Genomic DNA, 16142 nt, shown 5'->3' with positions numbered 1-16142 from the left:
GTTACTGCACCGACACACTTTATTCGAGCAAATACCCAGTATGTACCTGGCAGATACCTGGAATGCGCCGCTCCTCACCTCTGACAAGCCCCGTTGTGTTTGCCTTCCCAGCCTGGGTTCATGCCTGGCTGACGGGCGGCTGATCTGTTAAATGATAATGATTAGGATTTAATAGGCTGCAATGCTTCGCGTGTCTACCAGATGGCATAAATTCATGAATTGTAATGCAGTATATATATATATACTGTGCAGTATTGCAGCCAGCGGGAATAAAATGCTTCAATCCCTGTCTGGAAAATAACTCAATGCACTCGGGCAGAAAACAGTCACAAACCTCAATACACCCGGGTATACCCGAATTCGTGGGACTAGCCGAGCTCGAATAAAGTGTGTCGCCAGTGTACCTGAGGGCGGAGAAACATAAAACTGGAGTGGTTTGTAAGTGTTATGTCTACACCTACAAACAATGCAGATACTTCATTTGGTAGACTGGTCATAGACGTGTTACTGTACAGATGTAGCCAGACTTACTGGCCCCGGGATGGCACGAAGAAAAGCGAAACACCTCGGCTCCGGACAAAGTCTGTTCTGCCAAATGGGAACCCCCATGAAGAATTTCTCGCTGATGGGGGAAGCCATGGGATCCGGACTGTGGGTTTCTTCGGCCGCGACAACATTAAGGCCCGGATATATCTGTAGGGTGCATTAAGGATCAGACCCCATTGCAGTCTTGAAACTCTGCGACATGTTTTGCTCTGTTGAGGCTTTCCATACGCAGTTTATAGAATAAGCTTATTTGTGTTTTAGTATTGACTAGAAAGATGTTAGATGAAACGAATATATAAAATGCATGATTTGTTTTAATTGCTATTGAAAGTAAAAGAATGCCCTTTTGTTATGGGGTGTGTAGACGGACATTCACAGAGGTACACAATTGGAGACTTTATAAGGTGAAATTATAACAAGGCTTTATTGTGCCTTTTTCCTTAACATTAGGAAACCATCCAAACACAGGGGGGGGGAACAAAGCTTCTATTCACTTGGGAGTATTTCTAGTGAATACTATGCAATTAATTCACATCTCCCTTAGTTAAGCATTTCTCCCAGCCCCAAACACATAGCATGAAATAAGCAGATATAAGAAGTCTCTTAAGAATGAAAGTCTTATCTGCTCTCCTGGAACCGCACCCGTGCGTGCACAGAAAATATCAGCATCCAGGTTTAGAAGTCTTATTTGTCAGCTCCAGAGATCTGTGTTCTCTTGGTCAGTCTCTCCTGGGAGACTCAAGAACCACTGCTCTGTCTCCAAAGTTCAGCTCACACGTGAGCTAAGGAGTCACTTCCTGTCTCAAAAGACAGGCTTTTGTAAGCAATCTAAATCAGGCAGGTGGTGTTTTGTTAATTGACTACCAGCAGTTAACCACCACACTGCTAGATTAAAGGCACATTACTTGAACAGGGATTACTCCCCTGTTACAGGGTGGTTACAAACAACACAAAATGTTAGAATAATATCCAAAAATATAATCTTCTCTATACTGATTTCAACCAAAGATTGGATGCACCATTAATAAGGCTATCTTACTGTAACTAGATGAAGACTTGCAATACTTGATGCACCTTTATAGTAAGTATACAGGAAATTGCTAGATGTTGGAAAGTAAGCGACAAGGTGAAATGGCTTCAGTGCTTTTGGAATCTGCATGCCATTGCTCTGCAATGTCTTGCTGTCCATTATCTTACTAATGTTTCTCAGATGATACATGTATGTCTGTCAGACATCAATCACCGAAAAAGGGAGTGATTAACTGCTGGAAGCATGTTTGACGTTAGATCAGACATTGAGTTGGTAATGTTGGTTTATGGAGTAATACCCAGAAGTGACACAACTTTGCTACATACCTAGCTCAGAGAGGAGTTCTACAAAGGTGCAATAATTTGTGTTATGTTGGATAAATCCCATTATTTGTAATTTTATCTAAACTGGATCTTCCCAAGTATTTAATTCACATTTCAGGATCACTTCTGATGAAAATCATGATCCCCTCCCGCAGTACTCCTTGTAAACCTGTAGGAACGCACAGAGGAGGCAAATTCGGGCCCAGAACTGGTAAGAACTAGAACAGTCCTTGAGGCCTGCTGCCATCTTAGTTTGGGTATAAAACCCACCCAGACTTTTAGTTCTTTGCTTGCCAACTTTCTATTTACACGTCAGGACTCTGGTTATTCTTTGTTCCCTAGTGCTGCATCTTTCCCTGCTCCTTTTTTTTTTTTAGGTTTCCAATTCTGCAGATCTACAGGAACCTTCTTGTTTGTTTTCTTGTACTCCCTTTGCACTATTTGCCCCCTGTTTATTACTTTTTCCCTTGCCACTATCTATTGCATTTTGCGTGTAGCGCTGCAATGCTTGCAGCAAACTTTAGTTTGTCCTGTTCTTTGCCTTCGTTTGGAGCGACCGGGAACTTTTTTTGATGTATCCTTCGCTAAAAGGTTGGGGATGCCAAGGAATCACAAGAAACAGAAATAAATGGTCAGACCAATTTGATGGGCCAATCCTTACTACAGGTCCCCTTAAGGGGCATTCTCGTCTGCAGTAAGGGACATTCAGAAATTCTACACTTTAATCTCATTGATGCGCCACACTTCCTTGTTATCCTAGGAATGCCCTGGTTGATGAAACATAATCGAACCATTGACTGGGGAGGCAAGTTCTGTTAAGTTGTCATCCACGTTTTGCAAGGAACAGTGTTTTGCAGAAGCCCCCTAGGACCAAATGATGAATGAAACGGTCTACCTTTGCTCTGGAGTTTCGGAGATCCACCGTACAGGTGCTGGCGATGGCTCATTACAAGAGATAAATCAAGGTTTTAAAGACATTTGCGGTCAAATGAAAGCCGAATCCCTGCCCCCCTCCTTGCTCCTTTGAACCCGGCACTAATATCCCTTGCAGCAGAATTTATGCACAGAAGGAAAAATCGGGAATGAGTCGCATTGAAGGGGGAGTGCAGCTTTTTTGCCATTGCCTGACCCAGCATGGTCCCACTGCTTAACTCCAACATGCGTTTGTGTGAGTTTATTACTTTTTCATTCATTCCTTTTATAAAGCTTTCTGCACCATATTTGTGTCTTCTATTTTTCATATGTATGGGGCCCTCCTCCCCATGTCTTTCCACACAATCATATCCGGCTCTGTAGCCTGACCAGATCAACATACGAGATGGTCACGCCTGATAACCATGTATCCTCCTTTGCTCACAAGGAATGTCAGTGAACGACATATATTTTTCCATTTGAATCACCACTATCAAAACCTGTTTGCACTATATGTGTGTTTTTTCTCTTTATATACTGTATACCCCTGGATGTGAGTGCTCTCCTGACCCTCCGTCTCTGCTATCATATATGGACTTGGATTGAGTCCACTCCAGGAGCAACACCCATTCAGAGGACTGTATACATTTATTCTATCTTTTTTCACCTTCATTTTTCCACTTTTCATCTACACACCAGTGTGCTCACTTGATCTAATTTGTTTCGAACGGTATTTGACCTTGATTCTTGTCTTCGTCTCCAGTACTCTTCGTAGACCTGTAGGGGCGCACGGAGCATTTAAGTTCGGGCCCAGAACTGGTAAGAACTAGAACAGTCCATGAGGCCAGCTGCCATCTTAGCCTGGGGCCATGGTGCCTTCACCCGCGCTGAGGCGTGCGGAGGCTGCGGGAAAGCGGGTGCTTTCCCTGGCCATGGTGGACGGGCCGTGGGGGGCGTTCTTAGGGGCGTCGCGGGGTTGGTTCGCCCCGGTGCGCTCACGTGACCTGTCTGTCGCGCTGAGAAATCAGCACCCGCACGCCGCACGGACACGAACACTACCTTAAGGCAGTCTGTCCGCTCAGCGTGCGGGCGCCTCCGAGCGGTCTGCGGTACCATTGCCCCTGTCTAAGTTTGGGTATAAAACCCCACCCAGACTTTTAGTTCTTTGCTTGTCAACTTTCTGTTAACAGGCCAGGAGTCAGGTTATTCCTTGTTTCCCAGCACTGCGCCTTTCCCGGTTCCTTTTTATCAGGCTTCCAGTTCTGCAGATCCACATGAACCTTCTTGCTTGTTGTCTTGTACTCCCTTTGCACTATTTGCCCCCTGTTTAGTTTTTGGCCCCTGCTGCTATTGCTTTTTGCATGTACTGTAGCATTGCAATGTTTGCTGCTGACTTTAGTTTGTCATGTTCTTTTCCTAGGTACTACTGTATGCCCCCTGTCTTGTTTGTTCCCTTAGCTACCACAGCTTTTGCTTAAAGCTTGGCAGTCTTTGCAGACTCCATTTTGTCTTCCAAACCTTATTTTTTTTCAGTGTAACAATAAACCCTATTAGTTTACTTATTTCAGGCTCCTTTCTTTTTTTGGGTTTTAATGTTACCCCAGAGGGTTCCATATATCCTGATACCTTTCTTTCATTGCCACAACATTGTATCTTGGGTTATTTGATGTACAGAAAGCAGTATCCTTATTTTCTTAATCAACAGAATTCTTAACAGGTCATTTGCTGAGCTTTAAGAATTAAACTGTTCAAAGCAATATGACAGCACCATTCAGTTCACCTGGGCAAACGTCTAATAATTGTACACAACAGCAGTTTGCAGGAGACAAAAGAAAGAGTTTATTAAAGAAATTGTGAAAGAGTTCCAGTACATAACCAGAATAATCATAGAAATATAGGGAAGGCAAAATCTTGACAGTACAGTCCAAAACCATCACTATTTGTGATTCACATACCCATAGAGATATGCATGAGAACATTCTCAGCTTCAGTGATCACTTATACATCACAATGGTTGCATTTAGGGGGTTACCTTGTCACTGCTGAATACAGGTGCACACTACAGTATGTCTACCGACTCTATGAACAATTATCTTTCACTTGGCTGCATGGCTGGATTGGAGTAGTTATTTTGTCCACAGAGAGACCCAAATGGAAACATGTACTGTATAGACAAAATAAGAAGGGGAATTTTAAAACCATCAGACCAACAATAGAATATTGTATGTGTCAATCTCTCACCTAAAGACCTTACAATCTGAATGTCGTAAATGACTAATACAGGTACAAACTTTGTCCACGGGGATTTAACACTTCAGAGATCTGTATCTTAACCACATGTTCTCCTCATCCTGCTTACCATCGTACCTATCCAGAATCTGCAGGATGTTTCACCTGATCCCAAAGTGAATGTGTTTCCCCCCAAACCATTGCATTTATCACTTACAATCTACCATTAAAAAAAAAAAGCAAAGATACGCTGAGAAAAACAAGAAAATATAGACTTGGACATTCAAACGCAGCTTCAGACAAAGGCAGAGCATCGATTTCTAGGGAGTTTAGCGAATAATTCCTTTCTTCGTTTCTTCTGAAGTTTCTCAGTTTTGATGTTACACCTTGATGTGTCCCCAGAAGAATCAGGAGGTTGTTTAACATTTGGTGTGGAGTCCGTGTTCAGAGGTGTGATGAGACACGCTGTGGTGACACCCTAAAAAGGAAAGACATTGGGAGTTAATACAGTTGATACAGACAGCCAAAATTATGTAATTTAATACTACAATGTGCTTTGTGATGTTTTGTGTCTCCTTTTGTAGCATTATTACTATATACAAGAGCCTGGAACTTTCATTGGCCGTGAGTCATCTAAGCGCTATCCATGTTATCGCGCCCGACTCATCAATGCCTACCATTAAAGTCAGTGGCAGGTATCGCTGATTCAAGCACAATATGGATCACGCTTTGATGACTCCTGGCTATTGTGTGAGTACTTGCTGAGTAAAAATGGAGATAAAATAAGGTTGGTGACAATTATGGAAAAAGTCCTTGAACAAGAGACTATGGCAATGCCTGGAATTGCAAGAGGGTATGAGAGCTGAGAGGATGAGGTTTAGCTTCCTGTAACAGTAGGATGGTGAGCTTTAGTGCACTGGTTATATTGCAATGACTTCGAGAACCTTTACGTTCTATTTCTACTCACCATGTTTGCCCCCTGAGATGTGGTGTCCTGTAGCCCTGCAGAGTAAGTAAGAAAGTTGAAAGATTATTAGGTATTAACGGTAGATTTTGATCCAGTCACTTTGCTCAGTTTCCCTCCCCTTTGTCTAACTCTGTAGTTGTACTGTATCCACAACATCAATTTGTTTATTTACTTCATTTTAGTTACTGTCATTAAAACCACTTGGAAGCAGTTTCAAGCACCATTTCTTCAACATTATAGTGAAAGGTATTATCTCCCATTTTCACTTCCTTTTATCATATACATTAGTCGTTAACAAATTATGTCTGAAAACAGGGAATATCCTGAATGAATAGAGTGCACTGTATTGTAATGAAAGTGAGTTTATTCATACAAGACTATTAAAAGGGGTAACACTATATCAATATAGATCTACCCCACCACTGAAGAACAGGCCCTAATCGGGATGTTGTTTTACATACTGGATGTCATGTCCTTCCAGCAGACGTTTGTAAGTAGCGATCTCCATCTCCAGATGGGTCTTCTGGTCCATGAGGACCCGGTACTCATGGTTCTGGCGCTCCAGGTCAGATCGGATCTGTGCCAGCTGTCCTTCCACATTGTCGATGAGACCTTGTAGTTGGGTGAGCTGGGAACTGTAAGTGGCCTGTGTCTCTGCCAAGGTGCATTCCAGGGCTGATTTCTATCATACATGGAGCATAACAGGCGTGAGACGTGATGCAGATTGACAAAACATACTACCTGTGTGTCCCACAATAATATGTGTAGGGCACAAATAATATCTGTATAATATACCACACGCTATGGGGGCTACATAATAAACTTTTCAAACAGACATTTTGGCCCTAAATTGGTTTATATATCGAACTCAATTTAAATTGCTCTTGTGTGCGCCTTTGAATATAGCTCAAATGTACGCATCTGTACAAGCTTCGTCAAAAATATATTTGTTTCCCATTTGTTTTGGCGCACAGAAATCGATATACAGCTGTAGATGTTCGCACTGAAAAATGGTGATGCACACAATGTTTTACAGTTAAATCTTAATAGATAGGCCCTTATATCTTGATTCATTACTGAAACAGACTTAGCTCCTGTAACCAATCATTCATATGGAGTTTTGAATATGCGAAATAAGGAATAAGTGCATATTTAAGACATAAAGCGCTAAAACATACCATGCTCAGCTCGCTCTGCAGCTCAATCTCCAGGCTCTGCACACAGCGCCTCAACTCAATGGTCTCGGTTTGGACTGACTGCAACTGTTCAGAACCGGACGCCACCTGACGATTCAGTTCCTCGCTCTATGAGGACAGAAACACAGAACAGAGATAAAGACCCACAGAGGCGGGATCCTGGGACAATGCCTGGAATGCATTGACTTCCTTGTTTTACATTTATAGCCATACATATGTACTAATTGCTAGAGAAAATGTTACACTATTTTATTCCCACTTCTGAGGTGTAGGGGTTTCTGATGAGATTAGAGTACATCAGCATCAGTATGAATAATATGTTTCCCTAAATAACAATGACAGTGAATACCACTTGTAGTTTATGCAATGGATTGCTGTAACAATCAGGTGAAATGAACGTATTACAGAATATACAGTAGTAGAATATTGAAATTAAAGGATCATTTGCTAATGATATGTTGTAGGTGCAGCAGTTGCAGGTATATGGTTTTGTTTGACATCTCTCTAATCTGAGCAAAGATTTGAAGTGGCTGAATTAAACTATATTGAAACAAGGACAATCAAAGAAGGCCAGATACCCTTGCAAGGAACATGTTCTCCGCCTCTCTCATGTTCCTCTCCATCAGTTTTTCATATTGCTCTCGGATCTCAGACAAGGCCCCATTCATATCCACAGATGGAGCAGCGTTCACTTCCACCTTGACTCTGGCGCCCAGCTGAGCGCGCAGACATGTCACCTCCTACAGTGGCAGAAGATCATGTTAAAGGTTGGGAGTACAGTACAGTATGTTATTGTATCAGATAACCGACCTCCAAGGTGACGTTATGAGCTCCCGCCATTAATACCAAGAAGTCTTTGAGACCTCAAGGAGATCTTTTTTTATCATTCAGTTTACTATCTCTACTAATGTTTATACAGTAATTATATGATTAAAGGAATCTAATCGTAGGAGCCTTCTATTCAGCCCAATGATCCTCATTTCTTTCCTCGTACGTTACCTCTTCATGGTTCCTCTTCATTTGCTGCAGCTCTTCCTGGAGGTTTTGAACCTGCATCTCCAAGTCACATCTCTCCATGTTCAGCCCCTCCAGTTCTCTGCGTAGACCGCTCAGGTCTGCTTCAACATTGTTCCTCAGCCTGAGCTCCATCTCATACCTTCGGGAGAGAATTATAGATATATTTACTGCACAAGCCAAGAAAGACAAAGAATTAAGAGAAACCTGCGTACATTTACATTCATAGATATCTCTCTGTCCTCACTATTCAGTCTAGTGAGAAGTGCAGTAATACACAATTAACTATGCATCAACTTTTACTGAAGTGAATTAACGTTAGTACATTATTAACAGTGCATTAATCACCATCTCACTGTAATAATTATATAATGTATTTTAATCAATCTGGTGCTTTATGGGTTAATGTTGCTACAGTTTGAATTAAAAAAAAATACAATATGTTGGGTTTGTGATAGGTCAAGACTCATCCTGGGTCTGTGCAGACCTAGAAAGAGCACTTAATTGGGGCTATCACTATAAGTGAAGAATGTTTAGTTTAGAAGGCAATAAACCATAACCAGATACCAGTATGTCAGCCTCAAACGAAAATAAATATTCTTGAATGATCACTATCTGTCACCTCTTAGTTGGAGGACTTTATTAAAAATGAGAATATCATGTGACATCATCAATTCTTCATAGTTAGAGGTACATATGCGGCATTGAATAACACACACCACATTAGTAAAAGGTGCCAAAAACGATAATTGTTTCTCCTGTGATAATAGACACTAGGCTGTCAAATTTTAGGTGCAAGTGTGTGTGTGGAGAGCACAGATGCAGCCGTGAAGATGGCGTCTGTGTAAGTGATTGTATGTTGGGATAAACTGAACACTAAAAAGTGACTGAGTAAGTGTAGTGAACTTTATATCGATGGCCGACAAAAGATGCGCTGATGACTCAGTGTGAGGAGCGTGATCTCCAAAGTCTGGGTAACAATAAAGAGGAATTGCTGAGAGATGGCTAATGAATTGAATGGCCGTTAGTAGATTGGTAGTTGGTAGTGCATTAATCACCTCATTATAAGGAGCTTTCTTTCTTACTTACACTCTCTCTCTCGCTCTCTTACCATCCTTCCCTCTCTCTCACTCTCTCTGTACTCTGTATTCAGAAGACTTACTTGTTTCTGAAGTCATCCGCAGCCAGTTTGGCATTGTCTATCTGCAGAACAATCCTGGCATTTTCCACAGTGACCGCAGAGATCTGTAATACACATTGTGCTGTGAAACAGCCTGTCCCATTTTATTACATTTATAGTTTATATATATATGTTGCATAATATAGTTTACATTTCCTTTTTCATTTCGTTCATATGACGCCTTATGAAATCCTCCAGCTTTTTTTTTTTTATATGACAAAGTAATATGTTTGGCCCTTATTGTGCTTCCCAAGTCTTCAACCTTTTAAAGTTAATTAGACATAAAGCAAGTTTAAAACCGGATCACAACTGATGTAGATTTATTAAAGAACAGTAATCCCATTGTAAATAATGTTATTCTATTGCTATGATAAACATGGTACCATTTTATGTATTGGCTTTTCTCTCATTTTGCAGCTGGAAAACATTGATAAATAGGCCCTGTTACATGCTATGTGCTCCATGACATACATTTGTGCTGTGTTTCGATTGAGGCGCGAATGTAATATATATATATATATACACAGTATATCAAACACAAAATGAGCGCTTGCTAAGAAATACCCAATAAAATTAAATAAAGTGAACAATGTAACCTAAAATAGGAGAGTGTGCAATTGAAAATCCATGTGCACGCTCAAAATGTGCGCACGACATGTGAATAGTGATTTAGAAATGGGAATGGGACAATTTATAAATATGCATAGAATGCAAAAAATGCAAAAACTGATATAATAAAGGCCCATATCATAAAGTTCAATGAAATAGAGTGTTTAAATAAAGGATATAAATGAAGGGACAGATCCGCAGCTTCTGGAAGGACGAACCACATCCACGATAAACTGTTTCGAAGAGAGTAAAAAGAGGTGCGTGCCACATATCATAAATCTGTGTTGACATTTAATATGTGTGATGAAACGCGTTGGGGCCCAAATGCCGGCGTGTGGCGTTATCACGCCTCTACAAGTAGCTGTGTATTGAGACACGAGTGCTACTCTAAGTGATACAATTACCATCTGTTTGGACACTTTACATCCTTCAGTGCCTTTCTTCCCTGGACAGCGAGGTACAGTGGGGACTGGATATTTGAGCCGTGGACCCCGGATTGTTGAAAGGGGGGGACGCCAGCCTCCCATTTTGGACTGCAGAAGTTTGCCACAGATGAGTAATATTTTCATGAGAAATGCAATCTCTCAAACGCACATGATCTTGCTAAACTTGTAAGTATGCTAATCTTGAAACCTTTTACTGTATATATGATATTAAATGTCAACACAGGTTTATGCTATGTGGCATGCACCTCTTTTTATCTCTCCTAAAATAAATATATATAGGTTTCTTCATTTTCCCCTTTGTTTTGTATAAATTCATTTGAGTGTTCCTTTGTTTGTCTGCTTTTACTTTACCTGGCACTGGAGTTCTTCAATGGTCCTGAAGTAGTGGCCGAAGTCAGGGGATGAGCTGGGGGCATTGTTTGCATACCACTCACAGATCTTTCTCTCCAGCTGGGCATTTTCCTGCTCCAGTGAGTGCACCTTCTCAAGATAGGATGAAAGTCGGTCATTCAGAAGCTGCATTGTTTCCTTCTCATTGATGCTGAGCAGGCCATCCTTCTTCCAACCACTGTGGCCACCAGAGCTTCTAAAGTGGCTTCCATGACTATAACCTCCATGTGCACTTCCAACACCACATCCATGACTGAAAGAAGAGTGTTTAGAGAAAGAGACTCCTTTACCTCCTGATCCCCCATGGACACTGGGAGCTCTGTAGTGGCCTCCATGATGGGCAATATGGGATCCTCCATGATGGACTTGGTTGGAGCTACAATGGGGAGAATTATGGGAGCCACCATGATGTACATTGTGAGAGCTTCCATGGTTAGAATTATGTGAGCCTCCATGGTGAACTGAAGAGACGTGGCTGGAAATTTTGGGAGAATGACAGCTTCCCTTATAGGAGCCTCCATGATGGACTTTGGGGGAGCTACAATGGGAAGACATATGGGAGCCTCCATGGTGGACTGAAGAGACATGGCTGGAGATCTTTGGAGAATAACAGCTTCCCTTATAGGACCCTCCATGATGGACTTTGGGGGAGCTACAATGGGGAGAATTATGGGAGCCACCATGATGTACATTGTGAGAGCTTCCATGGTTATAATTATGTGAGCCTCCATGGTGAATGGAAGAGACATGGCTGGAAATCTTGGGAGAATGACAGCTTCCCTTATAGGAGCCTCCATGATGGACTTTGGGGGAGCTACAATGGGAAGACATATGGGAGCCTCCATGGTGGACCGAAGAGACATGACTGGAGATCTTGGGAAAATGACAGCTTCCCTTGAGGGACCCAGCTGAAAAATAGCTGTGTTTGTCGCTGTATCTCATGGTGATGGTAAAGCTGGATCCAGATGGATACACAAGTGTCACCGGAGCTTATTCTACAAGTGAAGTACAAATGTTTCCTTTCCATGGGTCTCCTTTTATATAAAGTTCAGGGGGCGTTTAAGGAAGCTGAACTTTGTTTATGGGGATTTAATAGGCTTCTAATGCATTTTCAATTTGCTGTTGGTCTTTTATAAATGAAGCCTTAACAATTGCAGCCTATTCATTGTATATGTAAAATAAAATATTATAGGAAGGTGGAGAATGTTGTTATAGATTTATTGCAATGCTACACGTCAGAAGGGAGCATTCTCCAAACTCTGACACTATTACCAACCAGTGGTTTATGTCAGCATCAAAGAACCATTAAAGCATGGCTAGTGGTAACACCCCGGTAACAGAGATTTGATCAGTGCCTTCCCTGGCTGCTTTGGAGAGTGCTAACTTCTTGTGTCACTGCACAAGTCACTTTATCTCCCTGTGCCTCAGTTACCAAAATTAGATTACACAAAGTGAAATTGATCATCATGATTTATTCCTATACATTACTTAATCTCAACTTGTTTGCACGTGGATACAAGCTAGTTGCAGCTTAATAAAGACGAAGGAATATAGGGAACAATATAACATTTTAAAATGGTAATATCATTTGGTCTTGTTTATAAATAGGGACAGAACAAACAATTCCCCAGGAAACCAGAAAATGTCTTGTATTTTCAGTCACTCCTTTTCTATTTATATCGCTTCTACACTCTCCGTTTGCAGTACCTTGGTATTTGTCGTTATAGAAATAAGTAAAACAATAGATGCATTACTTTACAGATGTGGGCAGACCTTCTGTCTCCAGGGATGCGGAAAGAAAAGCAAAACACCTCGGCTCCCGGTCAAAGTCTGTTCTGTCAAATTGGAACCCCAATGAAGAATTTCTCTCTGACAGGGGAAGCCATGGGATCCGGACTGTAACCGGACCTTAGTGTTGTTGCTGCTCAATGGATTAATAATTCGAACCAGAAACTGTAACCCTTGATCTCCGGGTGAGGATGAGGAGCCTGAAAATGAAGCCAATTCTTGTAGTGTTTAGCTGTAAGTTGGTTGTGCTATGTGGTGTTGCCTTCTGTGCGCAATGTTCGTGTGAACCAGAGTTCTCTCCGCTTCCCATATGAACGCTGTAACTGCCACTGAAACGCAGAACTCTTCCGAGAGATGCAGGAACAAGCATGAAGAGAGGTAATCAGTTGAGAGTACAAACAAACAGCAAGGACAAGCCCCGACGTACGTTTCGCCACCGTTCAGTGGCGGTTACAGCGTTCATATGGGAAGCGGAGAGAACTCTGGTTCACACGAATATTGCGCACAGAGGGCTCTTTTACTGGGCTAAGTATTGCCTTACTATCCCTATATATCTGCTGCCTGACCACTTATGCGCTTTTCCCAGTTGTTACTGCCCTAACCACATGCACTAACAGTTGTCTTACATGTTACTATCTGGCTCATGTCACACAGACTGCCGTCTGGCAACCTCATTGTGCTATATTTGCGTAGCTTAATTTATAGTTGTTGCCACTATCATTCTAGAGGCTGGCGTTATTATTCTACACGCTTCACTTCTGTGCAGTACTTTGTCCCTGTCATGCACGAGAGGTAATACTCCTAACTCATGTATATTGCTGACGGGGTCACGACATCTGGTTTTGTGCAGGACCCTTGGTATAATTATCAATTTATGTTAGAGTTTACTATTAGCTCTCAACTAACATAACAGTGTTGATCTTTTGACCGGCCAGTTTAACTGATGGGAGGCTAATTTCTGCCTCACCATTCTGTGGGTACTATGTTTAATTATATAGTGCACTAGCTGAGAGACCCGGCGTTGCCCGGGATGTAAATGCGTAATAGGTAGTATTATTTCTAAATGGTGGAACAATAGGTGACTGTTTGTTGTAAAGTTTGGATAATAATATTGAAAAGAAAGATGGAAGAAAATGTAATACGATGTTGTTTAAAAATGGTTTATTGTAAACACACCACAGTACAATGTATATTTTGGTGACATAAGTGATGTAAAAATGTGAGGCGTGTGTCCTGCTAGGGTGTGAGCGTGTGTGTGGCGGCGGGTGGGTGTTCAGTACGGGTGGCACGTGGGTAGTGAGTGCTGGCTGTGGGTCGGGGTCCTGCTAGGGTGTGAGGCGGCGGGTGTGTGGCGAGTGCGGGTGACAGCTGGTCAGTGATATTGTTGCGTAGGGGCAGGATGCGGCAGGTGTGTGTCGAGTGTGTGGGGTGGGTGAGAGGCGGCGGGTGTTTGTCGAGTGTGGCGGGTGTCTGTTGAGTGCGTGCGGCGGCTGTGTGGCGCAGGGGTGTGAGCGGTGGGCGGGTGAAAGGCAGAAGTGCGGGTGGGAGAAAGGCGTTGAAGGAGGGGAGGTGAGGTCGGAGGGGTGGTGGGGGGTGGTGAGAGGAGGTGAAGGGGGGCGGAGGGGAGGTCGGAGGGGAGGTGAGGATGGGTGGTGAGGGGGGGGTGGTGGGGGATGGTGAGAGGAGGTGAAGGGGGGGCGGAGGAGAGGTGAAGGGGGGGTGGAGGGGAGGTGAAGGGGGGGTGAGGGGAGGTGAAGGGGGAGAGGTGAAGGGGGGGTGACGGGAGGTGGAGGGGGTTGCCGGGAGGTGAAGGGAGGGGGGGGTGACAGGAGGTGAAGGGAGGGGGGGGGTGACAGGAGGCGAAGGGGGGGGTGGTGACAGGAGGTGAAGGGAGGAAGGGAAGGGGGAGGTGGAGGAGAGGAAGGGGGAAGAGGGAGGTGGGGGAGGAGGGGGGAGGGGGGGAGGTGGGGGAAAGGGTGAAGGGGGGGAGGTAAGGGTGAAGGGGGGAGGGGTGAAGGGGGAAAGGGGGTAAAGGTGGGGGAGGGGAAAAGGGGGGAAAGGTGGGGGAGGAGGGAAATGGGGGAAAGAGGGGGGAAGGGGGGAAAGAGGGGTGGAGGGGGGAAAGAGGGGTGGAGGGGGAAGGGGGTGGAGGGGGGGAAGGGGGGAAAGAGGGGTGGAGGGGGGAAAGAGGGGTGGAGGGGGAAGGGGGTGGAGGGGGGGAAGAGGGGAGAGGGGGGATGGGGCAAGGGGAGGTGGAGGAGGGGAAGTGAGGAGGGTAAGGGGGGAGGTGAGGAGGGTAAGGGGGGAGGTGGAGGAGGGGAAGGGGGGGAGGTGGAGGAGGGGAAGGGGGGGGAGGTGGAGGAGGGGAAGGGGGGAGATGGAGGAGGGGAAGGGGGGAGATGGAGGAGGGGAAGGGGGGAGATGGAGGAGGGGAAGGGGGGAGATGGAGGAGGGGAAGTGGTGGGAAGAGGGGGGAGGTGGTGGGAAGAGGGGAGAGGTGGTGGGAAGGGGGGAGGTGGAAAGGGGGGGAGGGGGGGGCGGTGGAAAGGGGGGGGAGGTGGTGGGAAGAGGGGGGAGGTGGTGGGAAGGTGGGAAGGGGGGGAGGTGGTGGGAGGTTGTAAGGGGGAGTGAAGGGAAGGTGAAGGGGAGGTGAAGGGGGGGTGGAGGGGAGGTGAAGGGGGGGGTGGAGGGGAGGTGAAGGGGGGGTGGAGGGGAGGTGAAGGGGGGGAGGTGAAGGGGGGGGTGGAGGGAGGTGAAGGGGGGGGGTGGAGGGGAGTTGAAGGGGGGTTGGAGGGGAGGTGAAGGGGGGGGGTGGAGGGGGGGGTGGAGGGGAGGTGAAGGGGGGGGTGGAGGGGAGGTGAAGGGGGGGAGGTGAAGGGGGGGGTGGAGGGGAGGTGAAGGGGGGGGGTGGAGGGGGGGTGAAGGGGGGGGGTGGAGGGGAGGTGAAAGGGGGGGGGGTGGAGGGGAGGTGAAGGGGGGGGGTGGAGGGGAGGTGAAGGGGGGGGTGGAGGGGAGGTGAAGGGGGGGGGGTGGAGGGGAGGTGAAGGGGGGGGTGGAGGGGAGGTGAAGGGGGGGGTGGAGGGGAGGTGAAGGGGGGGGTGGAGGGGAGGTTAAGGGGGGGTGGAGGGGAGGTTAAGGGGGGGTGAAGTGGAGGGGATGTGGAAGGGAGGGGAAGTGTAGTGAGGGGTGGGTGAGGGGTGGGTGAGGGGAGGTGGAGGGGAGGTGGAGGGGGGGTGGAGGGGATGTGGAGGGGATGTGGAAGGGAGGGGAAGTGTAGTGAGGGGGTGGGTGAGGGGAGGTGAAGGCCGCTCACTCACCCGTCCGGCAGCTCCCACGTGGATCTGAGGCGGGAGGCAGCGTGTTGTGGCCGCTCCCCCGCTGACTGTAGCGGCGCCGGGGGGGGGGGGTGGAGGGGAAGTGAGTGAGGGAGTGAGGGGAGGTGATCACTCCGCTACCCCGCTGAGTGTAGCGGCGCCGGGGGGGTGGAGGGGAAGTGAGTGAGGGGAAGTGAG

At 45.5% G+C, this 16142-nt stretch overlaps 1 protein-coding gene and 1 long non-coding RNA gene across 2 annotated transcripts in view; one reads left to right on the top strand and one right to left on the bottom strand.

The window, feature by feature from the left end:
• LOC142473112 (uncharacterized) overlaps positions 1-16142 on the top strand; it is a 64059-nt gene that overhangs the window by 42928 nt on the left and 4989 nt on the right. The window lies entirely within an intron of this gene.
• On the bottom strand, positions 4627-11842 carry LOC142473109 (keratin, type I cytoskeletal 19-like). Its single transcript, XM_075580267.1, has 8 exons — positions 10804-11842; positions 9380-9462; positions 8203-8359; positions 7782-7943; positions 7186-7311; positions 6469-6689; positions 6008-6042; positions 4627-5518 (listed from the first exon to the last, which is right to left on the bottom strand). Exons 1-8 carry the CDS (start codon positions 11782-11784, stop codon positions 5460-5462), a joined length of 1824 nt encoding a protein of 607 aa, XP_075436382.1. The 5' UTR covers positions 11785-11842; the 3' UTR covers positions 4627-5459.

This window comes from Ascaphus truei, chromosome 23 (assembly GCF_040206685.1).
Source record: "Ascaphus truei isolate aAscTru1 chromosome 23, aAscTru1.hap1, whole genome shotgun sequence".
NCBI classification, from domain to species: domain Eukaryota; kingdom Metazoa; phylum Chordata; class Amphibia; order Anura; family Ascaphidae; genus Ascaphus; species Ascaphus truei.
Note: the sequence above shows the minus strand (reverse complement) of the source record. Positions and strands in the feature narration are given on the sequence as shown.

Excerpts from the sequence above, each read along its gene's own strand:
- LOC142473109 (XM_075580267.1), bottom strand. The coding sequence starts at position 11,784 with ATGAGATACAGCGACAAACACAGCTATTTTTCAGCTGGGTCCCTCAAG. Across the intron at positions 8,360-9,379 it reads GCGGATGACTTCAGAAACAA|GTATGAGATGGAGCTCAGGC; the intron begins GTAAGTCTTCTG and ends TCTCTCCCGAAG. Across the intron at positions 7,312-7,781 it reads AGAACATGTTCCTTGCAAGG|AGCGAGGAACTGAATCGTCA; the intron begins GTATCTGGCCTT and ends CTGTCCTCATAG.